Source organism: Neoarius graeffei, chromosome 19 (genome assembly GCF_027579695.1).
Source record: "Neoarius graeffei isolate fNeoGra1 chromosome 19, fNeoGra1.pri, whole genome shotgun sequence".
NCBI lineage: Eukaryota > Metazoa > Chordata > Actinopteri > Siluriformes > Ariidae > Neoarius > Neoarius graeffei.
In genome coordinates, this window is record NC_083587.1 from 17092842 (window position 1) to 17120811 (window position 27970).

General features: G+C 41.7%; 1 protein-coding gene across 2 annotated transcripts in view; it reads right to left on the reverse strand.

Moving 5' to 3' along the window:
- Nucleotides 1–383: 383 nt before the first annotated feature.
- Nucleotides 384–27970, reverse strand: part of zc2hc1a (zinc finger, C2HC-type containing 1A) — a 74929-nt gene continuing 47342 nt past the window's right edge. Inside the window, exons 4-9 of one of the 2 annotated variants that reach the window (XM_060899747.1) lie at nt 11038–11179; nt 10794–10942; nt 8971–9076; nt 7218–7320; nt 7031–7141; nt 384–1394 (exon numbers count right to left, since the gene is read on the reverse strand). In XM_060899747.1, the coding sequence (XP_060755730.1) occupies nt 1259–1394; nt 7031–7141; nt 7218–7320; nt 8971–9076; nt 10794–10942; nt 11038–11179 (747 nt within the window). In that variant the 3' untranslated portion in view covers nt 384–1258. The remainder of the gene's footprint in view (nt 1395–7030; nt 7142–7217; nt 7321–8970; nt 9077–10793; nt 10943–11037; nt 11180–27970) is intronic. The other variant, XM_060899748.1, reaches the window with a different exon arrangement.

Sequence of the window (27970 nt, forward strand, 5' to 3'; positions counted from 1 at the left end):
CTGATCAACAGTTACCGGAAACGTTTAGTTGCAGTTATTGCTGCACAAGGGGGTCACACCAGATACTGAAAGCAAAGGTTCACATACTTTTGCCACTCACAGATATGTAATATTGGATCATTTTCTTCAATAAATAAATGAACAAGTATAGCATTTTTGTCTCATTTGTTTAACTGGGTTCTCTTTATCTACTTTTAGGACTTGTGTGAAAATCTGATGATGTTTTAGGTCATATTTATGCAGAAATATAGAAAATTCTAAAGGGTTCACAAACTTTCAAGCACCGCTGTAAGAGAAATGAAACACTCAGGGTGGAAATTTCATCAATTTTCCCAGCAAAAAATAAAATAAAATAAAAAAAAACACCACACACACACCCCACATCCATCTTAGCACTTTCATGTAAGTTTATTCACGAGACATTCTGCACATACAGTGGTAAACCTGGTGTTGGTGTCCATCCACTCTGTCAGCAGGTCCTGTACCCGCTCTGTCTTACAGAAACGATACACACCATTCATAAGAATGACACCGCAGTAGTGTTCGGCTATAACAGCACACAGGGGTAATTAATCACAGAGGGATTTTATATACGTGTATCTTTAGCTTACAGAACCTACCAGCAGAGGAGCAGCGACGGGATTATAAAGGCCTTAAGGCTGTAAAGCTATTTTCTGCACATGATTATGATCAGGTGATCATGCAGCGAAATGTACAAATTTAATCGCTCGCCGGGTGCGATTTTGTGTACGGATGGATCATGATCAAGCTGTGACGGATTGCTCCGGTCGAGTGAACATACTTTGTATTTTGCATTCATTACAATACGTGAAATGTCAAGATAAATATCCATTATGCACTTGAAGAAAAGAAAAAAATAATATAATTAAACAAAAAGACAAATGTAAATGGCTTTGCTTCGGAATTGTATCCGCATAAATTAAAATATAAATTAAATCATAATACTGTGTTGGATCTTCCTGCTTCAAAATGGAGGTGCGATGTCGGGACGCCGATTTTTGTTTTTTGAAATGAATTCGACATGGGTAGAATTCATTTTTAATCTAATTCTGATTAAAAAAAAAAAAAAAGGTCAGTAGTTTATCATATTGCACTCTGATAAACACAAACGAAATTACAACAATGCAAAAACAAATTAAAAAGTAGAGAAAGACTGGAATTCTTGGGCACAAAATGCAATGATTGGAAAAATGGACAATTCAGCATTAAAAAGACATCTCCGTCTCCCTCGCTTTCTCTAAATGCACATCCTCCTCACCCCACATTCACAGCAGAATTTGGCCCAGTCCACTGGGTACTTGGTTCCACACTCATGACAGAACTTGGTCCCCTGTGTGGAATAGTCCACTTCTTCCTCGTTTTTCACCTCATTCCTAAGAGGATGAAAGAAAGCGAGGAACACCGTCAGTCTGTGTGGTGCAGAAACAAAAGCAGAGCTTTAACACAGCCATTAATAGTCAGCGTTTTAACCCAAGAGGTGAAAACAAACCATCCATCTTTTAACTCGTCTTTCCAGGAAAGACTGCACCCCGGATGGATTGTTTGGTTGATCTAGCTGTTAGTTTGTAGTGTTGAATAAAATCAGAAATTAGATCTGAAGTACAAAACATGACTTTTTTTTTTTGGACTACTCGTTTCTGTCGCATTTCTCTAAACTCTGTCTTCTTGAAATTTCTTGAAAAGCTGAAATGCCTTTCTAGGGCTGGGAAATATATCCATTTCATGATAAATTATGTCACATCTCAAAAGTGTGCCATCACCAGGATCATTCATTCATTTATAGAAATACAGTCCTGTACAAACGCCTTAAGCACATGTAAAGAAATGCTGTAGACCAAAAATGGCTTGAAAATAATGAAATGTTAACATTTAAAAAAAGAAAAAAAAAATACTGTAAACAGGAATCAGTAAGCCGTAATAAATGAAAGTCAATATTTGGTGTGAGATGACCCTTTGCTTAAAGTAAATAAATAAATAAATAAATAAATAGTAGTCTGAGGTCCAGTGAGTGCAGTTTGATGCGGAAATGCGCTGTAGGTTTTACTGAGCATCTTACAGAACCAGCCGCGGTTCTTCTGGACTCCATAACTGTCACACTCGCTTCTTCATTTTACACCAAAACCCAGCAGCCTTCGTTATGTTTTCTTTTTAATCTGCTCTCTTATGGAATATGCTGCTCAGATACAAACTTTTTTTTTTTCCTCTAACGTTTGGACTCTAAAATGTTTTTTTACTGACTCAATGTAGAAGTCAGAAAACAGAAATCTGTAACAGTGTGTATGTATGGGGGGGGGGATAGGGGGCCTAAGACTTTTGCACAGTCCTGTACACACACACAATTATTCCACGAAATCAAGTTGTTCATGAGCTGATAGCCGACGAGGCGTGTAGCACCGCGTTGTCTATAAGCCATGTGCGACGAGATTGAGTGGAATAACTGTTTTATTCTATCCACATTCACTGGATTTTGAGAAACAGAGCATTTTTATTTTTGCAAATTCAATAAATAAAAACTTTCTACAAAACGTCCGACAAAACCATTTCCACTTAGAATGTAAACAAACCGGCGAAACGGCAGGAGCAATGTGAAAAATGCGATAATTCTTGAAAAAAAAAAAATTAAAAATAAATAAAATGTTCTTACTATCAGATACTTTTATTCCAGATTTTGTTGCTTTTTTCTATTTTCTGGGGTTTTGTTTTCGAGCAGTTTTTATTTCACCCTCGGTTGGTTCAACAACACGCTCCGCCATTTTGTTTTTCTCTACTCATGGTATGGAGATCTTGCATGTGACGTCACAGCCGATCCAGATTGTGACAGATGCCATCTTGTCGGTCAAACGCCATATTTCCGCCTTCTACTTCTGGTTCTACCTTTTCTTCTGGAAAACCCTACTATATACAATTCTACTACAACGGCTGCGGCTACAAGCTCTCCCTACCTGTGCACGTTTATGTTTTTTGTGTGTATTTTTGCGTGTTGTTCATCTGTACCGGACTTCAGTATCCACTACAACCGTATGGACTTACTGGACATTGGTTTCCAGCAGAAAATGACGGTTTGTAGCGATTTCCATCGCATGCACAACATTCCGGACGAGATAGCGAGACCAGCGGGGTCTCCGTGGATTGTTATCGGGTCTGGCAGGCGAAGGAGGCGGCGTCGGGAGCGGAAGCAAAAGCGAGGCTGCAGGCAGAGCCGGCATGTTGACTAAGCTCAGAAAACAGCCACTCAAACCTCCACTGCTAAGCCTCTACCTCTCCAACGCCAGATCCATGGTAAACAAGACGGACGATTTGGAATTACAGCTGGAATTACCTTATTCTATTCTATAATCGGCTGGTCAGTGCTATACTCGATACTTAAGTGACTTACCCGTCCAATGAGGATTGTTATTTTCTTGTTTACAAGATGCCACATCTGAGGGGGGGCTGAGTCGCTGACAAATCCTGAATTTCTGTAAAGATAACTGTCCAGAGATTTATAAGCACACAGTGCTTCACCACTGAACAGCGAGGGAAAGTTGATGAGGTAATTATACACGTCTGGGTATTCCACCTCTGGCAGTTCAATATCCACTGACACGGTCGTGAAAACTCCGTCCGGAAAGCCATAAGCGTCACTAATCTGTAGATCGTTTATTTTAGACATATATCTAGTTATCTGTTCATTAGAAAAATGAGCTGTGTAGTCCGTCGGTTGAAATTGATCCATTCTGTACACGAGTGCAGCAGTATTCAGCGGTGTTTTTTACCGACAAGATGGTGGCTGTTAACTTTCCGGTCACATGACTGCAAGATCTCTATAGGAGCTGATATCCTAGTAGTAGAGTAGCCAATCAGAGCGCGCGACTGCTCATATCCAGTGAATGAAATAAAAAAAGACACAAAATGAATAACAATTACAAACTTTGCCTGGAAGCAGATTTGTTGAGACAATTTTCACACTAAATATCATTCAGGCATGAAAACGGGTCAGGGGTGAAAAAGGTGAGAAGGGTGCGCGAGTGGTGACGTGGCCTCTGGTGTTGTTTTATTTTGTTTGGGGGGGGGGGGGGGTCCTCCCCCAGAATAAATATTATAGCCTCCTTACTAAGTATACTGTATTGACATTTGCACAAGGACATACAGTACAAATACACGTAGTTATAGTGAAATTATGCCCTGGGAAAAAATGCGAATAATAGAACGAAGAAAGTGGAGAACACACAAGGAATAGTGATCATTTTTTCCTTTTATTTGCCTGGACCACCAGTGTCTCCATGGCCCGCTTTCGCCGAGTTGCCACATGTTTCAGCCTTGCCCGCTTCTCTCCTTCAGCAGTCGGTTTCTTGGCCTGCTGAGCACTGCAAGTTGCTTGAGAGCCATACTTGCTCTGCTGCTGCTGCTTTTCCTCCTTGTTCACCCTCTGCTGGTGTTTGTATGTGGCTGCTGCAGAGTTCATGTTCTTGCACAATGTTCTGTCCACTTCCCCAAACTTCACGTCCTCCCTTCTAAAGAGCTGCATAGCTGTCTTCCCCCTGGACATCAGCGTCTACTTGACCGTCTGTATTGCATTACATGTTTCCACATTCATGTTGCCACTCCTTTGATCAATTACATCATTCATCAGACTAAATGAGGACTCGACTCTAGGTCCATGAAAGATGGAGAGGCAACACTTAACCAGTGCACCCAGGGAGGGGTACTTGTCTGGTTTGTCGAAGACATGACCCCACCACTCCACGATGCTCTCTCCCTCCTTGAAGCTGGGGATGGTCAGGTCAACACTGAACCGCACAGGTTCCCTCTGGATATCCTGGTCTGCTGGCAAGAGGTGCCCCAGCATACCACTCAGCCTGCCGAGATATGGAAGTACCTGCAGCTTTCAGTTCTTTTTAAATCAAGGCTGAATACTTTCTTCTTTGCTGCTGTCTTTTATTAAATTAAATTTGAGACTTTTAATTTGATTTCTTTCAGCACGGACAGCACTACAAAATGGCGTCTCCACTATACAGTGCCCTATATAGTGAGTAGCGAGCAATTTCGGACACAGGGATTGTCAAAAGACGCACGCGCCCTCTTTCGAATGCTGACGTAATCAAGCCGGAAGTTTTGTTCGTTTTGATGGCAAATCAGGAAGGTTTGAAAAAAGTAGGAAATTCAGTCCGATGACTCAATCCAGCTTCCAGCGGTCTGGTCTGCACTCTGACTGATGTGTGCACGCTCTGGCCAGCAGGAGAAGAGGCGCGAAATGATGCCGCTTGCCCTTCGCAGCGAGATGTACTCGTCGCTATGGCATCAATATCAAAGCAGGAGGAGGAGGCGCAAACCGTCACGAACTGTCTATGGGTGCGAAGCAACCTCCTTGCCCTTTGGGTCAATATCAACCCCCCCCAATTTTTTTTCTCATCGGATCTACACGATTCACGTAGGTCACCCATTTTGGTTTCAAAACGGCGAATTTCGCCGAAAGGTGAGGGATTTTCATGCATGATCGTTAAATTTTTAGTATGAAAGTGGGTCCTGATGAAAAAAAGCAGAAAATCTGTAAAATGTCCTGAGGGCACCGAAGGCCCCCGAAGTAATAAGGGGGGGTCCAGGGGGACACCCCCCGTGAAATTTTTTTTAAAATGAGACCTTACACACCCTATTTCCTGCAATCTGAGCTGTAGTTAATTAAAACACCTGATGCCTATTTTCATACTTACTGAAATAAAAACACTATTATATCGAACAATATGTATCAAAATCAATGTGTGTATTGCATTAATTCAAAATATGTACATTTTATGGGGACTGGTTATTACTCAGTCAACATCACTTGTTTTTCTAAAAAATGCCCATTAAAATCCATAGTTATTTACAGTTCCATTAATAATTCAAATTTTCATATATTCAGTATATTGAATTCAATAAAAACATTTATATATCTTATCGAGACTGACCTTTTCCTAATGTCCACATTACTTGTCTATGATTTCTTCACAATGTCTGTTTAAACTTTAAAGTTATACAGTTATCAACACTGTCAGCTATCATTCAAATTATCATATATTCAATGTACTGAACCAAACAGATGCGTATTTTATGGGGACTGTCTTTAGCTTACTGTCCACATCTGTATGTTTTCTTCAAAAGGAAAATGTCTAGTCACACTTTTTACAGTTAAGTTGTTTACAGTTCCCAGTTATTTTTGAAACAAGTTTTCATTACATCATTTAGAATTCTTCTTCAGCTTCTTGGCCAAAGCCAAAAGCTCATCAGTCCTCTCTTTCTTCCTTTCTCTTTCATTAGCCAGCGCCTCCTGTGTTTTTACATGCTCTAACCTGGCTCTCTCTCACACACTCCTCTCTTGCTTTCCTTTTGCTTTGCTAAACTTGTTTTTTATACCAGCATCAATTTCACGTACCTTCGCTTCATCTCGCTTGTCAATAGTACTCGGCGTCTTGAGAAAACACGCCGATTAGAGGAGCGTATTTTTGATATGCAGCTCACAAACGTGCAAGTTTGATAGACTGTTCTGATTGGCTATTATGGTCTCGACATCGATGTTTGGACCAATAACAATGTAGATAACACGAATTTTACAGCACATTCAACGAGATTAAACGAGAAAAGATGGCGACTTACAAATAACGTGTAAACATGGTTGGAGTTAATTAAGTTTGAACAACATGAAGGAACAGACCCCAACCCCCCGAAATTAATAAAAAAAAAAAAAAATTCTCAACGGATTTGGCGTAATATAAAAAGGTTCTTTTTTACTCAGAAAAAGCAGAAAACTCTCATCCCTGTGAAACACTTCCGTGTCTACTGACATTTTGCGGTAAATCACAGTGTTGACGATTTCCTAAATGCAATATGTAAGGAATAAAACACTGTGCGTTGCTATTGGAAAATAAGTCAATAAGAGGGCGCTGTGATGAGGCAATGTCACTATTCCTGGCATAAAGTTGATTCATTTCCTATTCCTCAAGATTATGACGAGTCCACGTGCAGTTAAACAATCTCTGATCATTGGCGCTACCTTGAATTATCGTTGTTGGGACTGTAGACCTTCTTTTTATTGATTCCTCCTCCGTAGGTTGTGCTCTTCAGTGAACTCGGAGCAACCACGCCTTTAGGTTTGGTATTAACCCTGAACACATGGGGGGGAAGAAATGAACTTCTAAATTTCTGGTGTGAAGTGGTGTGGAGTGTGAATCAGGCCTTACCCAGAGGGAGGACTGGTCACGCCACCTGAGCTAGGACAGGATGGAGAGAAAGAGGACGACACATTCCTTACGGAGCCTGTGGGATTTTTAGTGCCGGAAATTCCTGAGGAAAGATTAAAGAGCTGTTTCTGTGCTGCTCTCACCCCATTTCAGCTCATTTGCATTTAAGAAAAATGCATTTTTCAATAAGAATTTTTTAGGCTGGTTTAGGAACGGAAACTAATGGTTATAAACATGATCAGTATTATTATTATTATATTAATTACAGAGATATCATTATTAGACCGTTTTGTGTCACTTTAATGCAAAACTCAATAACTAGAAAAGTTCATATGCAGAAAAGTCAAAAGGTTTACAGTCGAGAGTTTATGTGCAGCAAAGTAGAAAAGTTTACATCCAGGAACATATATAAAAGTTTACGTGCAGGAAAGTAAAAAAAAACATTTGCAGCAGAACAGTTTACATGCAGGAAAGTAGACAATTTTACAGTCAAGATGTTCACATGCAGCAGAGTAGAAAAGTTTACATGCAGGAAAGTAGAAACATTGACATCCAGGAACATGGAAAGGTTTAAAAATCATAAAAAGTTTAGGCGTAGGAAAGTAGAAAAAGTTTACAGCAGAAATGTTTACATGCAGGAAGGTAGAAATGTCTACGACAGAAAAGTTCACATCCAGCAAAGTAGACAATTTTACAGTCGTTTCCATGCAGCAAAGTAGAAAGGTTTACAGTAGAGAAGTTAACCTGGAGGAAAAGTAGAAATCCTTTTATCTAGGAATATAAAAAGCTTTAAAGGGTAAATGTTTACATGCAGGAAGTAGAAAAGTTCAGATGTAGTAACGTCGAAAGTTTACAGCAGAAAAGTTCTCATCCAGGAAAGCAGGCAATTTTACAGTCGAGTAGAAAGGTGGAAAGGTTTACGGTCAGAAAGTTTACATGCGGAATGGTTTAAAACAAAACACCCACCTTTCTTTATATTCTAGGAAAAAGATGCACGTAAATAAGGAAACGTACATGCAAACTTTTCTAGTGTGGTCACTGTACAACCTTGTACACACACACTGTTTGAACATGTCCAATTTAATCTACTTTTCTCTTTTGGCCAAAAAAGTGCCATTTTGAGCGTCATCCGTAACAACTCAAGTGATCTGACGTTAATTAAATTCTTATTGAATGGTAGTCAAACATAGAATAATAGATTTAATATTGCATTAATGAACTAAAAACAAGACATCCTCCATTGACTGACTAAACGCAAGAGCTTCAGAGCATCTTCCGAGCAAGAAAATCAAAACAAGGTGAGAAAAAAAAATCAAAACGTGCAAAGTAGGCTGGGCTTCCAGGATCCAGAGGGATTATTGCATGATCTAGGTTCCAGAACAACCAAAGACTTGAGATTAAAGCCTAGGAATGAAAGAACTCGCTAATTTTGTGTATTTAGGCTGTGAATACGACAGTCTCTGTAAAGCTTGTACAGGCAAATAGAAAACACGCTCGATTTTCTGTTGGTGAAGACATCAGAGCTTGACAGTGGCCGTGTAGAAGTTACCATGACAACAGGGAAAAAAAAAGTACCTGGATCTGTTTTTTCACACATTCAATACTGTCAACTGTGAAGCTGCTGATGATATCAGAAAATTAAATCCTGTATCATGTTGCTGCATGCCTTCACAGAGCAACTTATCAAATGTGCCAGTGCGGCTTGTAAACTTTTAGGAAACACTTTGCAGTTGAGTTCAGATTCGGTCCGTACCAGTTCCGCCGCCCTGTCCGTAGGCTGGACGCTGAGGTAGGCGAGAGGAAGACACTGAAGACGTGGAAGTTACAGGACTCACCTTCTTCACCGGGGCAGGTTTATACTGCAGATAGAGAATTTTTTGTTTAATATTACAAAACATTTACTCATTTCGTGAAAACAATCAGCATGTGTCTGAGGAGCTGAGAGGAAAGAGTCTTATTCCAAGCCATGCATGGACTTAACACCTCGTTGCTATCACTCGCAGGTGGACAAATAGTTCACCGTGAGAAAAATACTGTGTTCGGGTTATGCCGGGATCAGACCAAATTATATTTTCATCTTTCATGATGGTCACCATGTCAGGTTAGGCAATCATAGTGCCATAAATTGTCGCGTCTTAGTAAGGAGACTGGAAACACTGAGTTTGACCCCAACCAATCATCATTCATATCCTTGTGCGTCGTCACGGAGGAGGGTCAAGAATTTGTCAATCAAGGAACAAGTCACAGTAGGGAGTTATCAAACTAGGCGAGAAAATACAAAAAATTCTGACATGCAAGACTTTTCGTTGGGGTCTCATAGGGTGGCCCAGATGCCACGTTGCTGTTCTTCGATAAGGTCACACTATAAAGCCTGTTCATACTTGAGAGAGAAAAAGAGAAAAAAAAAACCCTCTACTTATCATCCTTCACAAAAAAAAGTTGATAAAATTAGCTCATGTTTTAAGTCGTTCAAATTCTGTAAAGCTGCTTTGCGACAATATTTATTGTTAAAAGCGCTATACAAATAAACTTGACTCATTTTGTTCGTACGTACGTTTAAACGAAGTGTTTCACGCACCTCGATGTTGTAACTATAGCACGTTAAGGCCAATTTATGCTGACAACCCAGTCCTCGCAGATGGCATCGCAGATGGCGTCTGCGTAGCCCCCCCACCTTCGCAGACGCTCTGCGCGCACCTCCCAAAAATTGTGACCACTGCAGAAGCCTCGCAGACAGCATCGCAGACAAGAGGGCTCCGATTGGTCCACTCTACATCCGCTGTACACGCACTTCCGCTTCCCTACTTTCCCGGTTTGGTTTGTTTTCACGACCGGCATTTTTAAAAACACGAGCGAAGATGGAGCAGCACGAAGAGCGGTTGATCGAGGAAGTGAGGAAGTACGTACATCTATACGACTCCAGTTCTAGTCATTATAAGTAACCGGAGGATAAACACTCCACTAACCACACCCACCAACTACTCCTAGCGATTTCGCGACTTCGGCTCCCCTTGCGTTGTGGCGGTAAATAATATCGCGCATGCCTATTACTCCCCGCTCAACGATAAATTACAACTGTCTGCGAAAAGCTATCTGCGAAAGCCTTGTCGCAAGAGCATGCAGAGGCCCTGACTCAAGACAAATCCGCCTGCCGGCTGCACTACACACATCACAAACAGACAAATACTGACGAAACTGAAAAAAACATTTCAAAAAAAGTTCAGCTTACTGCACAAACGACCTCGACTTCAACCACGAGAGAGGGGGAGGACACTATACAGCTTCATGTTTATTTTCATTTCCATGTGATGCGAGGACAGAACATCACATCTCGCACTGAAACACTGACAAACGAGTTTCTGACGGTTTTTCTCAAGGGCATGAACACGACGTCCTGCATGTTAATCAATCAGTGCACAGACTCCCCCGTTTCTTAACAAAAACACAAGTCTGAGCAGCACCACTGGAGATTTTACTTGCCTCATGTGGCAGCTAGTGAACTGATCCTGTACTCTGATCGTTCAGCTCTACTTGAATGTACATCCTCCGACTGCTGTAAGACTGTGACGCACTCACCTGCGTCCTGGCTGGAGGCTTGGCTTTGTCATTTCCAGGGAATTTCCCCTTGTTGGAAATGCGGGACGCTTGCTCCTTACAGAATTTGATGTGCCGCTCAGCTGCGTTCTTGTTAAACCGCCTCTGACAATACGGACACTGGATATAATCTACAAAAAAAAAAAAAAAAAGTTCATACGTGAAACGCAGGACTATTACACCACTTAGCTTCTTGCCTGTATTCAATCACCTCCAATATTTCTACCTGGATCGTAGGACGGAGGAGGGGGCGGGGGAAGAGGGCCACCATCTTTCATCACTTGGCTCAGGCCCTTGGCAGCGCGGATGGTGGCAATGAATTCCTCATGCTTTCGGCGCCAGTTGGATGGTTTCTTGGGTGGTTCAGGCTGTTCAGAAAAAACATGTCGTTTAAGGACAGGGCCAGTTCAAACAGGGCCTGCAGGATTTACTCACGTCAATGTGTCAAAGCAAACTGGAGCAGAAAGGATGTGCAGAAAATGCAAGTTGCTGAAATAACTGTGCACAAGTTGCAATTTATTAATGTATTTTAATGAATATTTAATGCATTTTGTTTTCTGAAATTAACAGGGCCAAAGTTATACATACTGAACGTTCCAAAATGTCTTAACTAACCAAGGCCAAGGCCTTTTAACTTCCTGTTTGTGATTATGATTGACTATAGCTGGTAGCATGTCAGTCAAACAAACCCTCTTTACGTTGCGCACACTCATTGGATTGACCCACATGCAATATAATGGGAAAGTCCAAGGAGCTCAGTGCAGATCTGAGAAAGAGGATCACAGATTTACACTCTCAGGAAAGTCTCTTGGAGCCATTTCTAAACAACTATATGTAAGTACAAGTTACTAGGAGGTAGAGCCACTTTGCCAAGCCACTTTGCTGGAAGAAGACTGAAACCACAGAGGTCTCAAAAGTAGCCGGTCAGATTTGCCGCCGTCTATTTTTCACTGAGTAACAAAACATATTTCTGTTTACAGATCTGTACAAAACTGAGCAGCGTGTGATGCCAAACTAAGTATTATTCAACTGGCCAAATACTAACACGTCCGTAGGAAATAGAGGCAGCCATTATGCTGCCGTGTGCTATAACTAAGATGTAATCTGATTGGTTGACAAGGTGTTGACAATGTTTCATGTACTGTGATTGAGCCGCACTACCGCATGGCTAGAAATGGCGACCAAGAAAACGGAGCAGCACGTTAGATGCCTGGTTTTTAAAAAGGCCTCGAACCACGGGCAAGTCTGTAATTTTAGCCATCACTATGATTACTGAGTGAAATATGTCTGTGTACGGGTCCATGTATAAATGCTGGTCGGCTAAATATTAAATTATAAATAAACAGAGATCGCTATCCCATTATTATATAGGGCCTGTTCTGGGTCAAACCCGCCCACTCGACATGCTTGGTGCATTGACATTGTTTACGCTTTGACTTGCAACGGAATGCAATGTATCCTTGTAGGCGAGTCACATATCGAGACTTGACATCTGTCATGCAGTTAATCGTCTCGTCTTCTTCCGCTTTATCCGGGGCCGGGTCACGGAGGCAGCAGTCAACTTCCCTTTCCCCAGTCACCTCGGCCAGCTCCTCGGGAAGAACACCGAGGCGTTCCCAGGCCAGCCGAGAGACATAGTCCCTCCAGCGTGTCCTGGGTCTTCCCCGGGGCCTCCTCCCAGGGGGACATGCCTGGAACACCTCCCCAGGGAGGCGTCCAGGAGGCATCCGAAAAAGATGCCCGAGCCACCTCAGCTGATTCCTCTCGATGTGGAGGAGCAGCGGCTCTACTCCGAGCTCCTCCCGAGTGACTGTGCTTCTCACCCCATCTCCAAGGGAGCGCCCAGCCACCCTGCGAAGGAAACTCATTTCGGCCGCTTGTATCCACGATCTTGTTCTTTCGGTCATTACCCAAAGCTCATGACCATAGGTGAGAGTCGGAATGTAGATCGACCGGTAAATTGAGAGCTTCGCCTTTTGGCTCAGCTCCTTCTTCACCACGACGGACCGGTAAAGCGACCGCATCACTGCAGAGGCTGCACCGATCCGCCTGTCGATCTGTTAATCATTAAAATTATAAATATATACAAGTTATGTATTTGTTTTTGTACAGTTGCTGTTGCAAGAACGGTCACTCGTCAGATGAATATAGATTCACTTATTATAACTTGTAGTGCAATGCCAAATGAAAAAACTAATAAATGAATTTTTTTTTCAAATTCTTTTGAACTCTGAACCTCCTTTATAGTAAGGAGATATCACATGCTTATATATATATATATATATATAAAAATAAAAAAAAGTGCTGTCAAGCGATTAAAATATTTAATCGCGATTAATGTCGCGACAGTCATAGTTAACTCGCGATGAATCGCAATTTAATCGCACATTTTTGTCACATAAAAGACCACTGTAAGTCTCTTATCAGCATAAAAAAGTGAATGGGCTTGGTTTGTACCAATGTTTTTTTTTTTATTGCAAAGCATAACACGTCTTGACACAGCCACTGCAAAGTAAAACCTAAGCCGAGCACCGGCGCGGGGCTAGCAAGAGAACCATGAGTGAAATGATCTACTGTTTGAGTTATGTAGTCTACAACTTTAATCAGAGAGATAGGTTACACAGTGACGGTAGGCTTGACATGCTTGATTATAATATAAATTACGCTATTATATTAAGTTTAAGTTGTTCGTTGATAAATATTGCATTGAATCTGATCTTTACTGTTTCAGCTCACTTAACACATTTTGTACTTTTACACTTTCTGCCTGTTGATGCGTCGCGCTGTCCAATCAGAGGCGGCCAAATTTGCATATTACAGGAAGGATTTCTGGGATAGCATTGAGTTTACAGTTCAGAGGGATCTGGCTTCTTTAGACGCTGTCTTCTTAAAACTGAATAAATATTTAAAAAGAGCCAAATGAGCCAGTCTTTTGAACGGCTCTTTTCAAAGAACGGATCACAAAGATGCGGATCCCATCAAAGAGCCATAAATCCCATCTCTACTAGCGCGCCCTGCCCGCGCTGGTTCTTTGGGGGGGCATAGGACTCTGGCTGTGCGGGGCGTGGCATTACAGTCTAGCTGCTATCGGTTTTCTAAGCAAAGTCTCTGTTCCAAGTTCCTGGCAGTTTCAAAAGCTTATGAAAAACCTACATCATGTCACAGAGCGTTAATCTCGCGATAAAAAAAAATTATCGCCGTTAAAATTGAGTCAAGTTAACGCATTAATAACGCGACATTTTTGACAGCACTAATATATAAAATACTTCAATTTGTATGTATGATTTTATTGCGCACGACAAGCCTGTTTCGAGAACGACTTGCTTTCTCATCAGGTGCAGCGAGAATATCAGTACATGGCTACTTTTATACTCAAAAGATGTTTGCTAAAATAAACCTACTAGCGTGCCGGCATGCGCTGGCTAGTTCATTGCGCTTGTTTAGCGTGCCTAGGTGTGGTTTGCATAGAATGTAATATTTTTCTGCGAGGCACAAATTACAGCGCTTGGTGCTATTATTATATGCTGGAGCGTGTGCTATAATGTCCCATGTCCGTATATAATTTTCTCCGGATTCCTTTAGAATCCATATATGTTTACTCAGCTCTGTTGCGTGACGCTTGTCCCGTGACGGAATGACGCAGTGTGGTTATTGTAGCGTGACTTGAATGTATCCCCCGTAAGCCCGATATAGGTTTCCTTACCGCACTCACTCTCAACGGTGGCTTGGTAAATAACGTTCTTTGTAAGGCACGTGCCGTTGAGGGGGCAGGTCGTCTTATTGCGGCAGTTACACATCTTGGGCGGCTCCGGTGTTTCCGTCAGTATTTTCTTGTTGTGTGCGCTGATTTTGGCGGCCAAACTTGGCATACGGGAATAACTCAACTTAAGGGTGTTCTTGTTGAAAATCCTAGCCAGGGGATGCCCACGTCTAAAGCAATCCTTGATTGTTGCGAGGAATTTTCTCCCCACGTTTGTTTTCACCTGTTTGTTGTAGGGGGGGTTAAACCACATTATCTTCCGGCCACGATTTCGTCTGGCGCGGAGTCTTTGGGCGTTGGTCGCATCAAAGCATAGGCTGTGCCCATAGCCGGAAGATAATGTGGTTTAACCCCCCCCCACAACAAACAGGTTAAAACAAACGTGGGGAGAAAATTCCTGTAATTGTAATATTTTGGCAATATTACAAATTAAGCTACACACACACACACACCTGGTGTGGAAATAAAAAGATAAAAGAACCAAAAAAACCCCACACTGATCATAAAAACAATTAAAAGTTAAAAAAAAGAAAGTTGAGTATGAAAACTCTTATTCATTACATTTCATAATTGCAACCGCATGTGTTGTATTCATTGATGCAAAACTTGTTCTGTAAATGGTTCGTTTGCTATCGTGATCAAAACCATTGATCTGAAGCTCAATGCTGATGCTGTCCTGTAAATAGTTTTCTAATCAGCAATAAATATAACAATTTCTGATCAACCCATATCAATTGCATGCTTAAAATAACATACTGGTTAAAGCCCCGCCCATTTCAAGACAACCAGACCCACTTCTGGGTTAAATCCCGCCCACTTCCGGGTACGGATACAGATAATTCATATGGTTAACAGATACAGATAATGCTGTATTCGCTCATCCCTAGTATTGACTTTAGGGGGTAAATACCTAGGCACACTCCAGATTTTTTTATTCATCTTAATTATTGTTTGCGTCACAATAAAACAACTTGCACCTTTAAAAAGTGGTAGGCATGATGTGTAAATCAAATGGTGCCAACCCTCCAAAAATCTAATTTTAATTCCAGCTTGTAATGCGACCAAACAGGACAAACACTTTTGCAGGGCACTGTATATTGGAGCTCATTTTGGGTACTCCTAAAAATCATTTTTCCAAACTGACAGAAAATTAAGAGGAGTGCTTATTACATTAGGACAGGTCTGTGAGGCTGGAGAGCAACGAGCGTCCCAAAATTAACATGCATGTCATCTCTGGCAGGGGTGCCAATACTGCTAACAAGAAAATCTAAAACACGCTGAGAGAAGAAACAGAATTTTAGCAGAAAACCCGTTGTGTATGTCAGTGGAAGAGATTTTTCCCTCCCAGATGTGCGCCAAGCACCAGAAAAGCAAACGTCTGGTGTGAATGCTACTTACAGTAGGGGAAACAAGTACTCAATACAAATCAACTATTTTTCTATTAAACATATTTCATGTGAACGTTTGCACTGGGGGGCGGCACGGTGGTGTAGTGGTTAGCGCTGTCGCCTCACAGCAAGAAGGTCCGGGTTCGAGCCCCGTGGCTGGCGAGGGCCTTTCTGTGCGGAGTTTGCATGTTCTCCCCGTGTCTGCGTGGGTTTCCTTCGGGTGCTCCGGTTTCCCCCACAGTCCAAAGACATGCAGGTTAGGGTAACTGGTGACTCTAAATTGACCGTAGGTGTGAATGTGAGTGTGAATGGTTGTCTGTGTCTATGTGTCAGCCCTGTGATGACCTGGCGACTTGTCCAGGGTGTACCCCGCCTTTCACCCGTAGTCAGCTGGGATAGGCTCCAGCTTGCCTGCGACCCTGTAGAACAGGATAAAGCAGCTAGAGATAATGAGATGAGATGTTTGCACTGGAAATGTTGAACAGACATTGCTGTTGACGTAACGAACTCAATGTGATCAGTGCCAATGATGGGCGGTGGATCACGACCATCACCTATATGCATCACCTTAGTCTTGGACCAGTTGACACGTAGCCCAAAGCATGGATGCCTCCTCATCGAAAGCATGAAGTGCCCCCTTCAATTCTGCCAACAAGCAGCAGAACAACGTTGTGCCATCGGCATAATCCAAGTCCGTCAGGCGGTAGTCTCCAAATTGGACACCCGAGAAGCAGTTGCAGACTGCAGTCATCAGGTGGTCTATGACGCAGCTGAATAGATCAGGGGTGGCCACACAGCCCTGGCGAACTCCAGCAGCAATTTGGAACCAGTTGGAATTCAGGGGTTTTTCTAGAAAAATTTAGTATGAGGGCGCTCACCATGGCAAGGGGGGGTGCCAGTTGTCCATCCCCCCCCCCACGAAGCCTTTGAAAAATTGAGGCTACAATGGGACATTCTGAGACTATCTGACAGGGAAATTGTAACAAATTGTCAACATTGAAAAAGAAAAGTAATAATCTTCTGTCCCGGACAGTCTTTGGCTTTCTTCCGTTTCGTGCCGTGGGATGACATCTTTAAATGCCCAAGTGTCAACAAAAACAACTCGCGAACTACTTCTGTCAAAAACTCCCGCGCCGGTGGGTGAAAGGTCATTCAGTCTCGAGAAATCTCGCTCTACAAGTCAGCTGACCTTGTATGTAACCCATGTCAAATCTCACGAGAGCAGCCGTGGCGTTTTTCTCAGTCTGGAAAACGCCAATTCGGATTGTTTTTGCACCGTCTGGCGGTGTATCTACTATGACTGGAATATTTTTGGAGTAATTATAACGTAATGATGATCAGACACATTGTCACGTGGTGTTGCTGGGATGTTTTCACGGAGAAAAGATCATTTTGAGAAAGATTGCATGTTGTGCAGTAGCATACAAGTGCATGGCCTAAGTGTGACGTGGGGTTCAATCGGCATTTCAGTAAGGGGGCGCACGCCGAGAGTAAGAGGGCGCAGCGCCCCTGTTCCCCGGTTTAGACGAAAGCCTGGGAATCCTTCCTGTTGATCTGAACACAGCTCTCCGTGCCATCGTAGATCATGAAGAGTGTGATTTGCTTCGCTGGGAGGGCTAAGGTGCGGAGGATATTCCACAGGGTAGGTCGGTCGATGGTGTCAAATGCGCCCTTGTGGTCAATAAAGGTGATAAAAAGATGGCGATCCTTGTGGAACTCATGGAAGTTATGTACAATAAAGTGAAATGACCCAGGAAATAAGTATTGCACACACCAAGAAACCCAGCTGACTGCACTAACTGGTTCTCCTACCTGTGCTAATTAGAATCAGCCGGGTTCATGCATGTTGGTAGGTTATACTGTGTTCCATTTGAAATAGGAATCAAGAATTTCTACATTCCCAGTCAGAAATTTCACCTGGAACGCGCCCTGAAGTCGGATTTCCGACTTGGAAAGTCACCTCACGAACCCAAACCTCCAGGCCTTTCAATTACATAGTTTGCGCTACACCCTGTATTTCTGAATTTGGGCTTTTCTGCACGCGCAAAGCGCCGTTTTCTCAGCGCGCCGTGTTTAAACCTGCTGCTGCTTTTTTAGCTACAAAATTATGAATAAATAAAGAAATCTATGAATGTTATTTTTACCTTTATTGCAAAATGTCTACAACATTAATCCCTCTTGATGTACAAGACAAAAATAATTAGAACACAGTTAGTTAGTATTTAAAAGATGTGTTGGGGCCTGAGGAGAGGAGCCTGTGAATGAAAAAGCAAGTGATGCACTGTTGCCATCAAAGAGACAAACCTGTAGCAGACCTGTGACCCAAAAGGGTTTTCCGTCGCATCACAAGAATCGGCAGCGCAATTCACAGCATGTAGTCAGGTCAAAGATCTTAGTTTAAATGAAAGGTCAGTGTCTAAGACCATCATCAACAAGAGGACCAAGCTCCAAGTCACTGATTCCACTCACACTTATGCAACTGTGTGTATTTAAGATGCAAGCTGTCTTAAAGGAACAGTCCACCGTACTTCCATAATGAAATATGCTCTTATCTGAATTGAGACGAGCTGCTCCGTACCTGTCCGAGCTTTGCGCGACCTCCCAGTCAGTCAGACGCGCTGTCACTCCTGTTAGCAATGTAGCTAGGCTCAGTATGGCCAATGGTATTTTTTGGGGTTTCTTCCGGTATCTTCCGCGTTTTTCCTGTTTACGTAGGTTTATATGACCAGTGATATGAAACAAGTTCAGTTACACAAATTGAAACGTAGCGATTTTCTATGCTATGGAAAGTCCGCACTATAATGACAGGCGTACTAACACCTTCTGCGCGCTTCGACAGCGCATTGATATCTGAGCTCCGCATCAATGCGCTGCCGAAGCGTGCAGAAGGTGTTAGTACGCCTGTCATTATAGTGCGGACTTTCCATAGCATAGAAAATCGCTACGTTTCGATTTGTGTAACTGAACTTGTTTCATATCACTGGTCATATAAACCTATGTAAACAGGAAAAACGCGGAAGAGTTTGGTCGCATCTAACTACAGCCCCAAAAAATACCATTGGCCATGCTGAGCCTAGCTACATTGCTAACAGGAGTGACAGCGCGTCTGACTGACTGGGAGGTCGCGCAAAGCTCGGACAGGTACGGAGCAGCTCGTCTCAATTCAGATAAGAGCATATTTCATTATGGAAGTACAGTGGACTGTTCCTTTAAATACACACAGTTATCAGTGTTTTTTCCCCAGAAAAAAAAATTAAAGCCCTAAATTCTGGCATGATAAAACACAGACAATTGAGCGCCAACGGCGCGAAGCGAAACTAGGGGGGTCCGGAGGCATGCCCCCCCGGAAAATTTTTTGAAAATAGATGCTCTCAGGTGCATTTTCAGGGTCTCTGAGAGGTTTTAGATCCATGATTATAGGATCGATTTTAACAGTGTTTCAATGATTTCTGACCTAAATAGTATTAATGTACCGTATTTTCTGGACTATAGAGCGCACCTGTATATAAGCCGCATCCGCTCTATTTAAAAAAAAAAAAAATAAAAAAATAAATATACAAGCCGCACCGGGCTATAAGCCGCAGATATCTATGTTGAAAAATTAGATATTTACTGCATGTACAGAACGATTTTGTACTGTAAATGTATGTACCTGAACGGATTCTTTCCGAACAGTGCCTTTTAACACAGCAGCAACTTTGCTGATTAAAACGGAACAGAACCAAGAGAAAATAACCGGTATTTATTTACCTTCATTTCTCCTGTGTTTGAAACCACAAGTCACTTTAATCATCTTCGCTGGATTTGAAAATAATTACCAGTTAGTAATTTGTCGTGCGTGTTCTATCTGCTAAAGATCTGCTAATTCTTCTTTGCATTGATTTTTCATCTATCTTATTTTTGATTCTACTTCCGGTTAGAGCGCCCCTAGCGGCGGAAGAAAAATCCACAGAATAGCCGCACCTTTGTATAAGCCGCACGGTTCAAAACCTAGGAAAAAAGTAGCGGCTTATAGTCCAGAAAATACGGTATACACATTTGAAATTTCACCTTAAAGTTCAACATGCAAGTTAAACTGTTTTGTTCTAGATTACTGAGGTATACGATAGATTTGAAAATCTACGGGGATCCCTTAATTACCTATGATCAAGTAGTGTTCTAACAAAAATGTGCATGAAAATATGAACAGTGGTTTGCTCCGTCTTATGCAATCCAATGAAGAGAATCGATCGTCATGACCTCCTGTTGATCACAAAGGGATCTGAACCGAAGACCTGCCACCTTAAAATAAGTCGCTGTATTACTATAACTGTAATGATTTAGAATGTTTCTGATGCAATTACCATAATATATGTATAACTAAGATACACTGAAAAGAAAAGTAAGGCAACTGCATATTATAAAGTTTAAATTTTGGCACTTTATTAAATGGACTAGATTAAGATTAAAACATATTTAAAGGAAAAGAAAACTTAATTCATACATTTAAGTTTGCAGAAAGATTATGTATTTATAAAAACATTCATGAAGAGAATTTGTTTTTAAGTGTCAAATGTAGCATAATTTTGAATAATCGTGATAAGCGTATTTGGCAGTGTGATGTCACTGTGAGCCTTTAACAAAAGAATAATCCGGAGCCTTCTTTTGTTAAATGGATCCCAGTGACCTCACACTACCAAAAATGCTTATGATTATTATTTGAAATGATGCTGTATTTGACACATTTGGACAACTTCACTTCGGGAGAGTGTTTATAAGTACATAATCTTTCTGCAAACCCAAACTAATGAATTAAGTTTTCTACTCCTTTAAAGCAGATTAATTCTCCTTGGCTTTTGCTTGGCCCAATGTTGGGCGACCCTCTCATAGTCCATCTCGCTGTCATCCATGCTGATGCGGATTAATTTGTCCAGCGAGTCTTCTCCTAGCTTATTAAAGTCAGTCGGCTTTGTCCGTCCAGTGCGGGACGACATCGGCAGCCAGTGAGATCGCTTATAATGAATCGGAAACTTCCGGGATGTCTGACGTTTTCTTTCAATATTTTTATTGGACGGTTTGAACACGTGATCTTGACGTAGCCAACAGATTACAGTTTGTTTACATCCTACCACGCGGACATATTACTTTGACAGAATCAACACAAACATTGGAAAAAAGGCCGCCTGTTTAACACAAATATCAATCAGTATGTAAATGGATCTGTTATTTGCTCTCCTATGTATCTAGTTACTTGTGGGTAGGAAATTTTAACGTATCGGTATAAATCTAAGCGTATCGGATTTTAACTAAAGCGACTAAGCGGATCGGCAGGCAGAGCAAGCGTATCGGGCCCGACACGCTAAAACGCTTTGGGGAAAACCATGCTTATGTCCTGAATAGCTCTCTTTTATTCAGTCTTTTACCTGATTTACCTAATGTGGAAATCCTGCTCTGGAGCAATTCCAGCGTTATGGACGTGACACTTGAACTCAAAATGGCAACAAATGACCCAGTGCATGTTTTATTGTCTCCCAGTATTTAAACAGGTGTTGCATTTTAAGGCTGTACCATACTGGAGAAGTGATAGAACAAGAACAATTCCCATAGTACATCTAGGGCATGCCAGAAAACGCCAATAAAAGATGCGTTATGGATGTGACAGAAAAAGTATCACTTTTCTTGGGTGACCGTACACTTTTATCAAACTCTGTGAAATTGTAAACCTAATGTCGAAATGGAGATATCCATTTGATAGAGGGGTCCAAGGTGAATATTAAAAAATCTTTGTTTAAAATATTTTGTATTTCATGCAGAGTTTCGGAAGGAAAAGTCAGCGTTATGGATGTGACGAAATTCCGTTATGGATGTGACGCGTCTGAAATAGACATGGCATATGTTTAGAAAATCAGCAATTTAACCACCATAACCCTTTGAAAAACTCTCTAAATATCAGCTAAAACTATCAAAGTTCTTAAATAATATTTAGGATGGCTATTGTTTTGCTGTTTTGTGGATTTTTGCATACATTTCTGTGGCTTGTGGCAATAATATAGAATTGTACATGATCAAAGTTGATTTTAGCTTGGGGTTTACATTATAAGAAAGAAAGACTGACTGACATTAGGTTGATTACAAATTGGTTCAACTTATTCACATCTGTAAAATGCAGGCCTAGGTGATATCTCTGGGAGTGGTTTTGATGTATTACATGTTGCTTTATTTTTGCATGGTGAGGTTGACATTTACATGGAATTGCCCTCTGGTCATTGGTACACGAGTTTCGCTCCTCCACGAAATCATGGTGTGCCGATCGTCGTTGGAGAATTTGTGCTTTGTGCGAGGCTTATGGCTAGTTTGATGAACACGGAACAATATGGGAATGGTGCGGATTTCGCGTTAATTACGAGAAATACATGCTAATTCTTGCTAATTTCAGTGTTTTTAAAGAAGAAAGTCAAGACATTGGGCTTTATGCAGCCAAGTTTATTTAATCAACACTTTTTTTTTTTCCTTTTGGTAGCATATTTTGGGCGCTTGACCTTAATTTGGGCGCCTACAACATTATCCATCACAGGTTTCATGTAATTGAAAGACCTGACTTCAAAATCCAAAATAGCTACTCCATGCATCAACAGTACAGAAAGATGCAGTAATAGACTGTTTATTAGCACTTCTGTTTTATTTGTGCGTCTCATTAAATCAGCTGTGCACACAGTCCTGTCCAGCGTCCATCTGTGGACACGCTGCTACAGTATTACAAACACTGGTCAATGCTGGCTAAAACTGGTATTACAGAAAACAACTACTAATGGTGTCCATCTTGGTTTTCCAAATTGTTGTATTAGAAATGTGGTCAACTCGGGTGTGACATCATCCCCAGCTCCAACTTCTGAGGAAAACAGAACGAGACATAAGCACTTCCATTCTTTCAAGAAGTGGAACCCGCCTCTGATTGCAAGTAAACAAAGCACTTGTCACCAAGCTGTCATGCAAGAAACATCTCATGATGCATCCAGGCAAAGAGCTCTCCCAAGACCTTCACAACAAGATTGTAGGAGTAGCATGGCAATGGCACTGGATACCGACGGATTTCTAGAATCCTAAATGTTCCTACAAGGACCATCATGACCGTTATCTGCAACTGGAAGGAACATCAGTCAGCCATCAACTAGCCACACACTGAAGCTCCTCGACTGGGCAGATTTCCGACTGGACAGTCAGAACTTTAGTCAGAAGAGTAGCCAAAGACCACTGGAAAAGAGCTCGATAGAAAGAGCTGGAAGCAGTGGGTCCAGCTGATGCAGAGGAAACAAGAGGCACAGCCACGGTCTCCATTCTCTCTCCATCACCCTAGAAAAACTCCATTACTGAAAAGAAGGCGTGCTGAAGCTTGTTTAAAGTTTTGGAACATTAGGAGAAGCCTGTAAATTATTGGGAAATGTCCAGTGCTCAGACAAACCCAACCCCCCCCCCAAAAAAAACCCCCTCAAACTCAAACTTTTGAAAGCGTCACGTTTGTCTGGCTCTGCACATAACCCTAAAAATATCAGAAATGCAGAAAAAGTTCAGGAGGTGGAAGTATCATGGTATGGAGCTGTTTCTCTTCTCATGGTACCAGCAAAATCCAAACTATCAAATGGAGTCATGTACTGGAAAAATTCTTGAAAAAAAAAAAAAAAAAAAACTCTATTGTCGTCCACTAGGATGATGAGGATGAGGTGTGGTTGAGACGTGGTTGGACTTTCCAGCAGGACAACAATCCAAAACATACCACAAAGGAAATCTCTTAAAGTGTATGTAATGTTTTAAAATGAATATATACATCATTAGTAACGACCAAAATTGATTCATAAAGCAGGGGGGAAAATAATATTAACTAGACTGCATTTCCGCAGAGAAAATGCAAAGTGTGCTTGCTGAGCTGTAGCAGAACAGCTATCATGCTAGCATGCTAACAGCTAGCATGCCAACATGCTAACAGCTAGCATTCTAACATGCTAATGATTAACATGCTATTTGTTAAAATTCTAACACTTTAAGGCTAATATGCTGACAGCTATCATGCTAACAGCTAACAGGCTAACATGCTAATGCCAGTATGTTTACTTTTAGCATGCTAACACGCTGAGGGTGACATGCTAACATGCTCAGGCGAACTTGCTAACAGCAAACTTGCGAACTCTGCATGCTACCATGCTAATCCTAACATGTTAACAGTTCTCATGCTACCATGCTAATGGTGAACATCATAACTCGCGAGCTAACAGCAGGCATGATATCGTAATGGGTAACATGCTAACAGCTAGCATGGTAACACGTGAATGCTTATATGCTAATTGCTATCGTGTGCGCGCGTGTAAGTATTCCTAATAAAGTGGCCATTGAGTTGAAGTTGATTTGCTGTCAAAGTCTCAAATGAGCAGATCCTTGCCAAATGCATCATCACCTATGGGGGAAGGGAGGAATGACTCAGTCGAGCTTCCATTGATTAGCGGCAAAATGGAGAAAAAATGGACGGATGAAAGGCAAGACAAAGACGAGTGCGAGTCAGAACCGATATTGTATGTGATGGTGATTTGGCCTGAGGTGCCGTATGAAGTTTGGTGGATGTGTGGTGAAGTGTTACTGAGCAAAACTCCATTCATTTGAATGGGGCCAAAAATCAATGGAAGCCTATGGCATACCTGTCAACCCTCCCGTTTTTCCCGGGAAATCCCTTATTTTGACTTATTTCCTGCTGTCTTCCCGTTTTTTTATTTTCCCGAAAATATCCCGTATTTTCACAATATAAAAAAAAAAAGAAGTCGGTAGGTCCAGAATTCATGACGCGCCTCTGACAGGAGTTTACAGCAGGAAGTCGGGCCATGAATTCACGTCCCCGCCCTCTCAGGCATCAGTAATTACATAACTATGTCCGGAGGCGAGGCTGAGCAAGTGATTAGGTCCAGTGTTGCCAGATTGGGAGGTTTCCCGCCCAAGTTGGGCGGTTTCAAGTGCATTTTGGCAGGTTTTGAACATATTTTGGGCTGGAAAACGTCAGCAGTATCTGGCAACACTGATTAGGTCTGAGGTGAAGATGGCGATGCTAATAGCTAAGAAAAACATTAGCCTCTCTTTCTTTGATGATTTCAACAAGTGCGTGGCTGGAATGTTCCCAGACTCTTCCATCGCAAAGAAATTTTCCATGGGGAAAACGAAAGCCTCCCAAATAATCAAAAGGTAAGCTACACATGTTTACATTAAGTATGTCCTGGCTAAGACCTCATAAATAGCCTAGTGTAAACTAATTGGTGTATTAACTGTTTTATCCACTCATTGTCTATTTTATTTTCTATCTGAAACTTACCCATTTTAAATCACTCTTGGTTTAATATTTTATATTACTCTTTATTACTCTATCTATCTATCTATCTATCTATCTATCTATCTATCTATCTATCTATCTATCTATCTATCTATCTATCTATCTATCTAGTGTTCCGAGGCCATGACTATGGTAAAACCATAATAAATTGCAATGGAATTGAATTTATTGACTGGTTATATAATGACCTTTCTTATTTTAACATAAGATACGTATTTTAGCCCTTAATTTGGGAAATAACTGGTACCACTGAAAGCAAATAAAAATAAATGTATAGTTTATTCACAAATGCACTCTATAAACCATAAGCATATTGAGTTTGGGACTTGGCTATCACCAACATGCACCAGAGTACAGGAAATCACAAATACTAGATAGAAAACTGCCCCCCATTCAACTACACACCCACTTTTGGTGAAGGGTATGACTTTCCGAAATTTTCCCTTATTTTGAGTTAAAAATCTGGGAAATATCCCTTTTTTCAAACCTCAAAGTTGACAGGTATGGCCTATGGAGGGAAAAAGAGATGCGTGAAAACCAAGGAAAAGACGAGTGCAGGTCTCAGATGAGGGGATGGATCTGTGCAGGGACTTGGCCTGAGGCATCAAGTGAAGTTTCTTGAAGTTTGATCACTTGGTTAAAAAAAAAAAAAAAAAAAAAAAATTGATGGAGAGTGAAAGTTTTTCTCCTGAAACACCATTCATTTTCAATGGGGCCAAAAATCAATGCAAGCCTATGGAGGAAAAAGGGATGAGCAAAAAGAAAGGAAAATTAAAGCCGCAAGCGGCCTCGATGGGCCCTCGCGCCAGCGGCCAAGGGGGGCGGGGGCATGCGTCCCCGCGAAATAACTTCCACAGCTTCTTCGGCAAGAGACATTACTCCCACAATGGCGACAAAGCACAGAATTGGACACATGGTAACAATAGGGTCTCACACTGTACGGTGCTCGGGGGGCGCTATAGAGGCCCTGAGGCCCGCCTGGATCTGGGCTTCTGGTTCTCAGTAGCGGTGGCAGTCTAAGAAAAAGGAGCCAAATTTCATGCGTTGTCGACCATGGCAAGCGCCCCAATAAGGGTCTTGTAAAGAGTTTGCTTGCCAAGTTTGACAAATCAGAAGCTGCAATATCATTTTTGCCATAACCAGCACCCCCAGGGGCGAAAGTGCACAAAATTTGGCGTAAATGTCAGGTGAGCTATGAAGAGTTTGCGTATGAAGTTTGATGACAATTGAGTAAATAGAAGATGAGATATAGATTTCTGAAGAATAAATTTTTTGGTTTTTCCCATGTCCGTAGGTGGCGCTATGCTGTACATGAGCGATTATGAGTTGGAAAAATAAGTGTCTACAACAGCAACGTACTATCACAAGGTAGTGGTGTGAAGGAAAAGCATTATGGAATTATTTACCAAAAACCCGTTTTGGAGCAATTGCGTCGGCCAAAAACAGCGCCCCCCATGGACGAAAATTCCCAAAATGCGGTATACATGACATGGGAGGTAGTAAGAGGGTGGCCGTGAAGTTTGACCAAATTTGAGGAAAGATTGGATTTTTTGCCCAAAAATAGCTCCCCCAGTGGCGAAAGTGCACAAAATTTGGCGTATATGTCAGGTGAGCTATGAAGAGTCTGCGTATGAAGTTTGATGACAATTGAGTAAATAGAAGAGATATAGATTTTTGAAGAATAAATTTTTTGGTTTTTCCCATGTCAGTAGGTGGCGCAATGCTGTACATGAGCGATTATGAGTCGGAAAAATAAGTGTCTACAACAGCAACGTACTATCACAAGGTAGTGGTGTGAAGGAAAGGCATTATGGAATTATTTACCAAAAACCCGTTTTGGAGCAATTGCGTCGGCCAAAAACAGTGCCCCCCATGGACGAAAATTTCCAAAATGTGGTATACATGACATGGGAGGTAGTAAGAGGGTGGCCGTGAAGTTTGACCAAATTTGAGGAAAGATTGGAATTTTTGCCCAAAAATAGCGCCCCCAGTGGCGAAATATCACAGAAATTGGGTAACATGTCAGAAGCCCAATGAGTGATTTGCGTGTGAAGTATGAGCAGTTTTGAGCAATCAGAAGATTTGTTATGAATTTTTAAGCATGTAAAATTTTGCATCGAAAATTGATTGACGTATAACTTCTGAACGGTTTATCCTACGTGAAACGTATTTAGTAACTTTTGTCAGCCATGTCTGTAGATGATGTGTATCAATTTTGGTGACATTCCTAAGAACGGTCTAGGAGGAGTTGCGCCGTCTTCGTGGCCATGCATTTCGCACAAAAGTGAAATTACCTCACTTCCTGTTGGGCGTGGCTAATGCATTGGCATTACATTTTTGTCCGGCTTAGTGAGATACATATGCGTACCAAATGGCATGCCACTACTACAAACTACATGGCACCCAGGCACCTTAATGCGGGAGGCCAAAATCACAACGACTTAGGGGGCGCTATAGAGGCCCTGAGCCCCGGCCAAGTTTGGGCTTCTGGTTCTGAGTAGCGGTGGCAATTCTCGGAACTGGTGCCAAATTTCGTGCGTTTTTGCCCATGGCAAGCGCCCCGAAAATGGCCCAACAGCAGAGAAAAATAAAGAAGAAGAAGAAGACGGAAGAAGAAGAAGAAGACGGAAGAATAATAATAGTGAACTCTTACAAGAACAATAGGGCC